This window comes from Mustelus asterias, chromosome 27, assembly GCF_964213995.1.
Source record: "Mustelus asterias chromosome 27, sMusAst1.hap1.1, whole genome shotgun sequence".
NCBI lineage: Eukaryota > Metazoa > Chordata > Chondrichthyes > Carcharhiniformes > Triakidae > Mustelus > Mustelus asterias.
In genome coordinates this window covers 24,742,761-24,755,687 of record NC_135827.1, presented here as the reverse complement: position 1 = coordinate 24,755,687, position 12,927 = coordinate 24,742,761, and the positions used below count along the sequence as shown (strand labels likewise).

The 12,927-nt window shown below is 41.6% G+C and overlaps 1 protein-coding gene across 1 annotated transcript in view; it reads right to left on the bottom strand.

The window, feature by feature from the left end:
- The window catches only part of LOC144479873 (A disintegrin and metalloproteinase with thrombospondin motifs 15-like), a 56,564-nt gene that overhangs the window by 13,223 nt on the left and 30,414 nt on the right, over positions 1-12,927 (bottom strand). Inside the window, exons 4-5 of the mRNA XM_078198901.1 lie at positions 12,326-12,493; positions 5,547-5,830 (exon numbers count right to left, since the gene is read on the bottom strand). Of these exons, the coding sequence (XP_078055027.1) occupies positions 5,547-5,830; positions 12,326-12,493 (452 nt within the window). The remainder of the gene's footprint in view (positions 1-5,546; positions 5,831-12,325; positions 12,494-12,927) is intronic.

Below are 12,927 nucleotides of genomic sequence, written 5' to 3'. Positions count from 1 at the left end.
TTTTTTAAAATTCCGTTTTAAAGTTGAGTTGATTGGGCTTGCTATGGCCAAATGCGAATGCCAAAAATCTTGTGATGCTGTAATCAATTACTGATTATTTTCATACATTTACACCCTAGATTAATAGACCAGCTAATATTACTGAATTGAGATTATCAGGGTTGACCATTGTGTTTTGTGTTGATAGAGACTCAATGCTAAGGAATAATGATCATTACATTCAGCCAACTGCATCATGTCATAGGCAATATTTCCATGTTGAAGAGCAATTTGGAAGAATGCCTTCCATGGCCAACTATTGTTTAATAATGATGTTTATCTATTCATTAGGGACTGTGACCCCAGAGATTCAGAATCACACCAGTAAGAGTGATTCTGGAGTGTACAAGAATGATCCCTGGAATGAAGAACTTGTCGTATGAGGAACAGTTGAGGACTTTGGATCTGTATTCATTGGAGTTTAGAAGGATGAGGGGGGATCTTATTGAAACTTACAGGATATTGCGAGCCCTGGATAGAGTGGACGTGGAGAGGTTGTTTTCACTGGAAGGAAAAACTAGAATCAGAGGGCACAACCTCAGGCTAAAGGGACAATCCTTTAAAACAGATATGAGGAGGAATTTCTTCAGCCAGAGAGTGGTGAAACTGTGGAACTCTTTGCCGCAGAAGGCTGTGAAAGCTAGGTCATTGAGTGTCTTTAAGACAGAGATAGATAGGTTCTTGATTAATAAGGGGATGAGGGGTTATGGGGAAAAGGCAGGAGAATGGGGATGAGAAAAATATCGCCATGATTGAATGGCAGAGCAGACTCAATCGGCCGAGTGGCCTAATTCTGCTCCTATGTCTGATGGTATGTTTTCAAGTTTACCAGCGGTAGGTGCATTCTAACCTTCTCATTATTCTTTTCAAAATGTTGTTCCTGCTGCAGTTACACTTGGCCTTGGTGAGGCCACACCTTGAGTATTGTGTGCAGTTTTGGTCTGCTAGTCCGAGGAAGGACATTCTTGCTCTTGAGGGAGTCCAGCGAAGGTTCACCAGACTGATTTCCGGAAATGGCAGGACTGACATATGAAAAGAGACTGGATCGACTGGGCTTGTACTCACTGGAATTTAGAAGGATGAGAGGGGATCTCATAGAGACATAAAATTCGGATGGGACTGCATAGATTAGATGCAGGAAGAATGTTCCTGATTTTGGGAAAGTCTAGAACGAGGAGTCACAGTCTAAGAATAAGGGGTAAGCCATTCAGGACTGAGATGAGGAAGAACTTCTTCACTCAGAGAGCTGTGAACCTGTGGAGTTCTCTACCACAGAAAGCTGTTGGGGTCATTTTGTTACATATGTTCGAGAGGGAGCAGGACGTGGCCCTAGTGGATAAAGGGATCAAGGGGTATGGAGAGAAAGCGGGAGTAGGATACTGAAAGTGCATGATCAGCCACGATCACATTGAATGGTGGTGCAGGCTCGAAGGGCCGAATGGCCTACTCCTGCACCTATTTTCTATGTTTCTATGTTGTCAACTAAACATTAATTAAACTTTTAAAACAATAGACAATACTATCTTGTCTAAACAAATGATTAGTTCAATCGTTTATCAAAAATCAAAATTCTTCATTATTTCCAAGAAGTCTGCTTTGCTTGTTCATGTAGTTTAGCGGGCTGCATGTCCATTTTACGCTTAAGAAGGAGTGTTGGCACAATCTCACATTTATAACTGTTAAGACGCTAATTATTCACTGAGACACCTCAACTAATTCTTTACAAACTACTGTCTAGCCAAACAAGTCTCATGTTTCTCATTTCTAACCGTCCTTTTAATATAAAGTGTGATTTATTTTAACTTTTGTAACATACGGACTATGTATATCTTAGAGGAAAGAAGTTATGATGGACCAGTAAAACCCATAGGTATATATATATATATATATATATAATGACTCTTCCACAACATGGTATTTACTGCAAGATTATTGAAATTGTATGAGATCCATCTACTGTTTTAAATCTATTGATATTTTAGATATGAATTTTGAAAGGTTGTTTAAAAAGACAACTGATTAATTTTACAGTGCCTTATGAGCGCCATAAGAACATAAGAACATAAGAAATAGGAGCAGGAGTAGGCCATCTAGCCCCTCGAGCCTGCCCCGCCATTCAATAAGATCATGGCTGACCTGATAGTGGTTTAGTTCCACTTACGCGCCCGCTCCCATAACCCTTAATTCCCTTATTGATCAGAAATCTATCTGCCTGTGACTTAAACATATTTAATGAGGTAGCCTCCACTGCTTCAATGGGCAGAGAATTCCAGAGATTCACTACCCTCTGAGAGAAGAAGTTCCTCCTCAACTCTGTTCTAAACTGACTCCCCCTTATTTTGAGGCTGTGTCCTCTAGTTCTTGTTTCCTTTCTAAGTGGAAAGAATCTCTCTGCCTCTACCCTGTCTAGCCCCTTCATTATCTTATATGTCTCTATAAGATCTCCCCTCAGCCTTCTAAACTCCAACGAGTACAGGCCCAATCTACTCAATCTCTCCTCATAAGCTAACCCCCTCATCTCCGGTACCAACCTGGTGAACCTTCTCTGTACTCCCTCCAAGGCCAATATATCCTTTCGCAAATAAGGGGACCAAAATTGCACACAGTACTCTAGTTGCGGCCTCACCAGTACCTTGTACAATTGCAGCAAGACCTCCCTGCTTTTATACTCCATCCCCTTCGCGATAAAGGCCAACATTCCATTTGCCTTCTTGATCACCTGCTGCACCTGCAAACTGAGTTTTTGCGATTCATGCACAAGGACCCCTAGGTCCTTCTGCACAGTAGCATGTTGTAATTTTTCACCATTTAAATAATAGTCCATTTTACTATTATCCCTTCCAAAGTAGATAATCTCACACTTGTCAACGTTATACTCCATCTGCCAGATCCTCGCCCACTCACTTAGCCCATCCAAATCTCTCTGCAGACTATCCGCATCCTCCACGCAATTCGCTTTCCCACTCATCTTTGTGTCATCCGCAAACTTTGTTACCCTACCCTCGGTCCCCTCCTCCAGATCGTCTATGTATATGGTAAACAGTTGAGGCCCCAGCACCGATCCCTGCGGCACGCCACTAGTCACCAACTGCCAACCAAAAAAGCACCCATTTATTCCAACTCTCTGCTTCCTGTTAGATAGCCAATCCTCAATCCACGCTAACACTTTACCCCCAACTCCGTGTATCTTAATCTTCTGCTGCAACCTTTTGTGAGGCACCTTATTGAACGCCTTCTGGAAATCTAAAAACACCACATCCACCGGTTCCCCTCTGTCAACTGCACTCGTTACATCTTCATAAAAATCAAGTAAATTCGTCAAACACAGCTTTCCCTTCATGAATCCATGCTGCGTCTACTTGATCGAACCATTTTGTTCCAGGTGTCCTGCTATTTCTTCTTTAATGATGGATTCCAGCAATTTCCCAACTACGGACGTGAAGCTAACTGGCCTGTAGTTACCTGCCTTTTGTCTAACTCCTTTTTTAAACAGTGGCGTCACATTAGCTGTTTTCCAATCAACCGGCACTTCCCCAGAGTCCAGCGAATTTTGATATTGGCCAATCACCTCTTCCTTATTGAACACATCAATGTTAGATAAAATAAATTATTTTTAACTGTATTCAAAAGCATTGCCATCCGACTGTAATAATGCAAAGTTATTTTTTGACGTTACGTCATAAAGTTTAATGTCCATCAGGGATCTCTGTGGGAGGACTGATAGGCTTGTGCACTGCATGGTTTTCACCTTATTACTTTTCATTGGTGCCTATTTTATTTTTTATGAACTCTTAGCAGGTTAGCTGTTTCACGAGATTAACGATTTAGCATTAGCACCAAGTATGAAAGGAAGCTTCCTGCAGACTTGTCAGCTCTGCCTCATTTAGTAATTTTCCTGCCTGCGAATCAGAAGTGTGTTCAAACCCCACTCCAGGATTTCTCTCGCTGGGCCAGCATTTATTGCCCACCCCGAGGGCATTTAAGAGTCAACCACATTGTTATGGATCTGGAGTCACATGTAGGCCAGACTAGGTAAGGATGGCAGATTTCCTTCCCATTCGTGAACGAAATGAGTTTTTATGACAATTGGCAATGGTTTCATGGTTATCACCAGATTTCTTTTTAATTCCAGATTTTTTTTATTGAATTCAAACTTCTGCCCTGATGGGATTCGAACTCGGGTCCCCAGAGCATCACCCTGGGTCTCTGGATTATTAGTCCAGCAGCAATACCACTACACCACTGCCTCCCCCTAAAATCAAGGATGGCACTCCAGTTTAATAATAAGGGAGTGCTGAACTGTTAGGGATGCTGTCTTTTGAATGAGGCATTAAACTGAGGCCTTGTCTAATCCTCTGAGTTGTATGTAAAAGATTCCACAGTAAAGCAGGGCAGGTTTCTCTCAATCACATCACAAAAATACAGATGATCTGGTCAATATCATGTTGCTGTTTGTGCGAGTTTGCTGTGTGTATATTGGCTGCCGTATTTCCTCCATTACAATAACCTCACTTCCTGCTGTTGTGCAAATCACTATATAAATACAAACCTTTATTTTTTTTAAAATTATGATCTCCGACACATTTAATAAAATTCAAGTGTCCCATATCCCAGATTTTCAAGTGTAATTGGACACAAGTAGAAACCAACTAAATTCAACTGTAATTTTAATCTAGATATATTTAATAATATAACAAGTTGTACCCAGAGGCAACTGTAACAAGGACAACTATCTGCTGAAACTGAAATTGAAACAAAAATAATCTGAACTCAACGACACAAGGTTTATGATCGTTTCCCAGCAGATCATTAAAGAACTGGATCTTGAATTTTTCATACATATCGCTTGCTATGTTCTTGGTGAGTGGAGTGAAACGTTGTAATTAAATAAAGTCAGCTTAGACCTAACACCAAGATTAAGTGTAAGTATCCAAGTAATGCGTTATTTAATATAATTTTATTGTCCATACATCAGACAGTCATAGATTGATCTAATCTAACCAAAGCAGCAATAGAAGTAAGGACCCTGTGAAGTATGGGCAGCGTGGTGGCACAGTAGTTAGCACTGCTGCCTCAGAGCGCCAGGGACCAAGGTTCAATTCCGACCTTGGGCAAATGTTTGTTTGGAGTTTGCACATTCTCCCCTTGTCAGTGTGCGTTTCCTCTGGGTGCCCCGGTTTCCTCCCACACTCCAAAGATGTGCAGGTTAGGTGGATTGGCCATGCTAAATTGCCCCTTAGTGTCCCAAGATGTGTAGGATAGATGGATTAGCCATGGGAAATGTGTGGGGTTACAGGGAGAGGGCCTAGATAAGATACTCAATCAGAGAGCTGGTGCTGACTCGATGGGCCGAATGGCCTCTTATCCACTGTAGGGGTTCTATGATAAAAATGAGCATATCTCATCGAATTATCAGAATACTAATATCTAGTGTGAACTGAAAAAAGAGATTGAGTGTCATACAGACATAAAGAACTTTCAAAATAGGAGTTACTCTGAGATCCTACCTTGTACTTTGTAACATCATGCGTCGCCACACAGACACCTTTCAGACAGAACTTGCCGTCACCACAGTCCGTTCCATCCGCCCACGGGAAATGCCGTGTCTGGCACACCAGTTGTCCACGGGCTTTCCCAGTGCACCAGAGTTTGAGGCAAGGCTGCATGTAAGGACATGGTTTGGAGTTCAGCCCAAAAGCCAGTTCGCACTGTCTGTTCAAGCTGTAGCTCTCTCCAGGTAAGCTGTCCGGCAATGTAATCGGCTTCATTGGCTCATCCAGGAGGCAGTCACCTGTGGATGAAAGGGATTAGCCACTGACATTCCATGGATTGTTGCAAGACAACAAAATTTGGGTTTTCTGCATGGGCAAGGTATCACTACACAAAAAACAACTCATGCATCATTCTGACTCACAGGGGGCTGGATTTTCGGGTGGGTTGCATGCCGTACGTATCAGCAGCACATCTTGCCAACACAAACTTCCCAGACATGGCCTCCTAATTGGTCACCTCGATGGTTACCATCCAAGGCTGCAGGCTCAAACTTTAAAAAAATGTTTTACTCCATCCTTAAAATTACAAAGCCAATCTTCAGAATGGACCGGGCAAACCCAAATCCATTCCTTGCTTGCTCCGACAACCAAATTCCAACTCCAGTTGAATCCAATTCAAGGACCGCGCAAGAGAGACAGACAAGACCCAAGCCGATAAGATAAGGCACTGCACCTCATCTTGGGCTTGATCTGACGCTTGATCTTGGCCAAAAGACCGAGAAGCGATGGAGGCCCAATCAGAAAGCCCACAATGATGCCAGGCTGACAGTCCAGTGGCAGAGATGGGCATCACAAAGGTAGCCAGGTGAGCATGAGAGCACATCTCGATGGAAATGCCCTCAGTAGCCTCCATAGAATTCATGAAATAAAGGGCCAAGCTGGTTTGTCCATCAGGCTGCTGGACTATTAACAGACAGGGTGTGGCCTTTCCTGCATATGGCCCTGTCATTTAAACATGAAGCTGCCACCAAAATGCTGGTACCATCGCAAAATAGCCCCGAAGTGGCGTCTAATTTGACGATTTGACTGTGGCAGCCAACCCTGTTCCCAGCCTATCCCAGGAAATTCTTTGAGAGGTAGGAATGCGGGAGGAACCATCATAGAGTCGTACAGCGCAGAACTGGCCCTTCAGCCCATTGAGTCTGCACTGGCAGAGCTCCTCCTACTTTTCTGATCCTCTCCGTCTCCAACCCCATTTCCACAGGGCAGGGAAAAGTCTCCATATGTTCCAGACTGGAGAAGTGGCATATTTCTCATAACAGATGGTGATGCTACTTTTTAACTCATTCTGCTAATTGTGGGGTAAATTTGATTTAATAAAAGTCTGAATCTGTTACGTCAACCAGTGAAATGGTGTTCATTCCCTGGGTAAATAATATACAGTATTGATTCAACACCAGTTGTGGGGTTTTCATGGTGTACTTCATATAGGATGTAATGGAAAATTATCTTCTCATTTATTTTAGAGGTATCAAAAATATATTCAATTCATGGAATGTGAGTGTCTCTGTCTGGACCCAGCATTATTGCCCACCCTAAATGTCCTCTATTTCAGACAGCATTAAAGACTCTGTGGGTCAGGAGTCACATGTAGGCCAGACGAGGTAAGAATGACAGATTTCCTTCCCTCAAGGGCCAGATGGGTTCTATATGACAATCAATAATGGTTTCAAGGTCATCGTTAGACTTTTAATTTTTAAAATTGAGTTCAAAATTCACCTTCTACCATGATGGGATTTGAACCCACATCCCCAGATCTTGCCCTGGGTCTGCTGGATTACTAGGCCAGTGACAATACCATTTTGCCACTGCCTCCCCATTGCAAATACTGAATGGTTGTGTAAATTATCATTTCAACTGGAGATCATTAAAGCAACAAATCTGTCAGAATCTGTGACAATCTTTATGATCTTGACTCTCACACCCATAAGCGTTTCCAGATTCAAATTGTTCTCGTAATTTTCCCATTCTCTTGAGTTTTATCCAAATCATATAATTGTTTGTGAACAGGAATTACCAACATTCATTCATCCTTGTGGTGATCTGCACCAGTCGCAAGTCTATAACGTGATCTATAATTGTCCAACTTCTTTGAAATTCTCAGCGATGTTTCTCAAGTTTAAATAACATTCAAATTTAAGTCCAAGTCAATGATCTGAATAATTCATACACACAAGGCATGTAGAATTATTGGATCATACAACACAGAAAGTGGCCACTGAGCTCACTGTGCCTGTGCCAAGTTTGAAAGAACTATGTTATTAGTTCCACGCCCTTGCTCTTTCCCATAGCCCTGCAATGTTTTTCCTTTTCAAGCATTTTTAGGCAGCGCATTCCAGATCATTGTAACTCACTACATTAAAACAAAACCTCCTCATCTTCTCTCTGGTTCTCCTGCCAATTATTTTAAATCTGGTTTCTCTTGTTACCAACCTATCTGCCAATCATAGAATGATAGAATCCCGACAGTGCAGGAGGAGTCCATTTGGCTCACTGAGCCTGAAACAACAACAATCCCAGCCAGGCCCTATCTCCTGAACTCCCCATATTTACCCTGCTAATCCCCTGACACCGGGGGGAAATTTCTCATGGCCATTCCACCTAACCTGCACATCTTGGAACACTAAGGGACAATTCAGCATAGCCAATCCATCTAACCTGCACAGCTTTGGAGTGTGGGAAGAAACGTGAGCACCCAGACGAAACCCATGCAGACAGGGAAAGAACCTGCAAACTCAGCACATTCAGTCATCCGAGGCTGGAATTGAACCCGGTCCCTGGTACTGTGAGACAGCAGTGCTAACCACTGTGCCAATGGAAAAAAAACTCACCTTATTTACTCGATCAAAGCTTCTGATAATTTTGAACTCCTCTATTAAATATTTACTGAACCTTCTCTTCTCTAAAGAGAGCAATTCCAGTCAAAGCCCAAGATCAGCCATGATCATATTGAATGGTAGTGTTTAATGGGCTTTAGTCTACTCCTACTTGTGTTCACTAGTCCCTCCAAATAACCTAATTCCCTCATCCCTGGTATTATAATTCTGGTAAAACTCCTCTGCACTCGCTCCAAATCCTTGACATCTTTCATAGAGTCTAGTGTCTAGAAATGTGCACAATACATCAGCTGAGGAGGCCTAACTAAAGTGACTGACATACAAATGGAAACACCATTATACACCTGATAAGTTTAAGACAATGACATTTATTGTTGAGTCAACGTAGAGAAAACATACAGCACTCAGTGATCTTACACAAGAGCACTTGGTGAAATTTTATTCCACCTTGTTCCTTCTAAAGAATGGAGAACCTTCTTCAAAGTAGTCTGTTAGGTTCAGTGTAATTTGCCCCTTATTTTTAATTGAAGTAAATCTCATCAATGTTTGATTTCAGTAAAGGTTTTGGTTACATAGGCTCTTTACTATTTTATTAAAAATTCTGTTTTCAAATCCAAAGAGCACAGCTGCACTAATCTTTACAAATGCACAATTGCTCCACATGGGATCTCAAATCAATTAAACTATCTGACTCACTTAGACGTTTGAATTTAGACAGCTGCCCATGTCAAGCTGTCTGAACAGAACCGCTGAACTCTGCCTGGTTTATTCAGTCCGAAAACTATTTGCTTAGCAAATATTGCATGGGCAGTAACAGGATTAACAATATCATGCCATGTGATTATTATCAGGAGCACAAGAATAACTGCTGCTACCCCACCCTGTAAGCTATCAGTTGTTGTCAACCATCAGAGTGTTTTCAGCTCTTACTGCACAGATGTTTGACCAGTTAGTGTTTGTTACTGATCATTCTTTCCGTCTTTCACACAGCCCACAGCTATCCACGTGCCGATAAACATGTGGTGGTGAACAATCCCATTCATCGCCAAGTTTTTCCTTAATCGCACCATGAGAATTTTTTCATCTCAAAATTCCCTTATATCTTGGGGGGAGTTCTTTGGCCTCCTCGTGGCATGGTTCTCTTGGTGGGAGACGGCGCATTATTTGCCGGTGGCAGGATTTTCTGATCCCACCGCTGCCAGTTGGATTTCTCATTAACTGCACCCCACACTGCTGGGAAACCCATGGTTTGGGGTGCACCATCGGACCAGAGGATCCCACTGGTGTGAACGGTCAGAGAATTGCAGCCCTTATCTCTGCGTTTCCTCCGGGTGCTCTGGTTTCCTCCCACAGTCCGAAAGACGTGCAGGTCGGGTGCATCGGTCATGCTAAATTCTCCCTCAGTGTACCCGAACAGGCACTGGAGTGTGGCAACTAGGGTATTTTCACAGTAACTTCATTGCGGTGTTAATGTAAGCCTACTTGTGACACGAATAAATAGACTTAAACTTAACTAGAGCTGAAAGCAGTGATAAACAATGGGTGGGATTTCCTAGCTTCCCCCCCACCGCCCCCCACTGCCCCCACCCACATGGCATGTTTTCCAGCAGTAGAGGAGGTTCACCATTGGCTGCCGATAGGATCTTCCAGTTCCAAAGTCAATGGCCATTTGCATTTCTGGTGGGGGTTCACCTTCAGCTGGACTGGAAGATCCCACTCGCAGGAAGGACCAGAAAATCCAATGCATGAAGTTCTACGGCTCCTCCCGCTAGCAGTATCTTCCAGCCCTGCCAAAGTCAATGTAATTTTGAATGGCTCGCTGCACATTTCAGCCCCACCCCCACCGCAATGAGGCCATGAAATTGTGCCTAATATTTCACTTCCACTTTGACTCTTCACTGAGGTACCAAGGTGTTGCAAAATGATTTCTATAGATGGTCATACTTAGTAGATTCCATCTCAATATATGTATTCCAAGCTAACAATTTATTGTATGTTCAAAATAATGGGGTAAATACAGAATCACCCAATGCTCACTAGATGTTAAATTTAATACTGATTTCAAATATCTTCTATTGCTTCCCCTTTAATATGGCTGATTTCTGCATAAAATAACTATTATCTCAATGTAAATAAATCCAATTGTCTGCTACTGAACTGAATACCTAATGTATTTTATATATCTGGTGCGACCTGCATGATGGAAGGTTGACAAAACAATTCAGATAAATAATGTTCCCCTAAAATAAAACCTCCATTATACCAGAATGTGCATTGAGATCTTTCAACAAAATCTCAATAGTCAATCAAATCAAAATTTAAAAGTACCTCCTGGGAAAATGTTCATGCAGTTTTGGGCAAACAATGTTGTTGTTAATTTGCACAAGCACCAAGGTTAAATTGATTTAATAAAATTATTGAATTGCATGAGAATACCACTACCTGCAAGTTCCCCTCTAAGCCAAACATCGTCCTTACTGGGAACTATATCGCCGTTCCTTCACTGTCACTGGGTAAAAATCTTAGAACTGGCATCTACTAATCAGAGTTCACTTGCCAACCAATCTGCATTCTCTTCTCATGCAGTATAAATTGTTGTTCCCTTTTATTGTTTTCCTGCGTATCTGTCCTGATGAGTACAGAATGGGAAACTTTGACAACATGTCTCTTTTTTCAGCAATTCTTAAATTCTGTACCACCAAACAACTATTTATGTCCTTATAAATTATTGTACTGAATTATTACATGAGGATGCTGAAGTAGTGCCAAATTGTGCAGAGTTTTTACTTAAGCATGTCTAAATTAGCTTCGGAGAGAGTCTTCGACAATTGCCAATGGTAGAGAAATTATTTTTGATCTTTCCACATTAGGTTCAAATCCAAAAGCCAGAAATGAACGAATATTGTGCTTAATTCCCTCCAACCCTATCTTATACAATGTTGTATATTTACATATCCATAAAAATATATCTATATGAAAATGTGCATTAAATACAATTGGCCAAAAATTGCAGGTCACACTTATGGAGAGGGTATGGAATGGATGTAATTGTGAGAAATGTCCAGCTGAGGAACTTATAATAAGACAGCTTTGCATTTAGTTGGAAATAGACAACTACATAATTGGGTTTTAGCATGATCAATGATCAAAGGGAAATGATTAAATAGATTACTACAACCAGAAATATAATCTATATATATTACATATATATATCGTTCATTGCTTTTTTACTCCCATAAAATTCCTAAACAATGACAATTCCTTAACAAGTTTCTTGCATAACAATTTTAAGTCTATAAAACCTTATTGATCACGGCAAATTTTGTATTGATATCAACATGTAGATAGTGATGCTAGCCACTGAGAAAGTAATCCATTTAAAATAAGGATCACGGTATTACTCACATGGTGAATTGAACAGTAAAGAAAAAGATATTCGCAATTGTGGTGCTTATTCGAACTGGCTGTCTGTCAAATGAGTGAGTTTGAAAGAGATATGAAATTGAACAAATTGGATAGCACATTCTACTTAGCAATGTTCAACAATGAACCATTAATATATTATATTCTTTCTGGCTTGTTTAAACAAATAAAACTGCCAATGCATTATGAGTTAACAACTCATCTCCAATCCAACAAATCTCCACTCAATGAGAATGAATGGCATGTGGCATGAGTATAATGCAGGGTTTTCTGTTTTTTGTTATGCTTCTCTCCAATGGATCTATTGTTTTAGTTGTGAAGGACAGCATGGCAGGGGTAACAGCTCATCCCCCAAGGAACCACATAGCAAATTAACTATATTGTTCTTTCGCGAATAGAAAGTGGTTATTCACATAAGCAAACACATTTAGAATTCATCTAGGCTTTGCCTTGTGGTAATTAGTTCCCACTTACCATGCCCACTGTCTAAGAAGTCTGTGATGATTGCCGCACTGCACACTGACCAAGGTTTAGAACGGTCAATGTGTATGAGGGTCGGAGACATCATGTGATTGTCCTTTAGCTTCCCGAACACGTTTTCACATGCCTTGACGTTGTCATGAGGCATATTAAACACATGCCCTAAAACCCAATGACAAAAACATTTCAAATAAAGATACATTCATTTGGATGCTGTTAGTTATTAGAAATTCTTTAGGATAGACCAATGCAAATAATTAGTTTTCAATGAAGAATCATAGAATTATAGAATCCCCACGATGCAGAAGGGAGCCATTTGGCCCATCAAGCCTGCCCTGACAACAATCCCACCCAGGCCCTATCCCCATCACCCCACGCATCCACCCTGCCAATTCCCCTGGCACTAAGGGGCAATTGAGCATGGCCAATCAACCTAACCCACACATCTTTGGACAATGGGAGGAAAAGGGGGCACCCGGAAAAAACCCACGCAGACACGGGGTGAACGTGCAATCCACACAGAGAGTTACCCGAGGCCGGAATTGAACCCGGGTTCCTGGCGTTGTGAGGCAGCAGTGCTAACCACTGTGCCATCA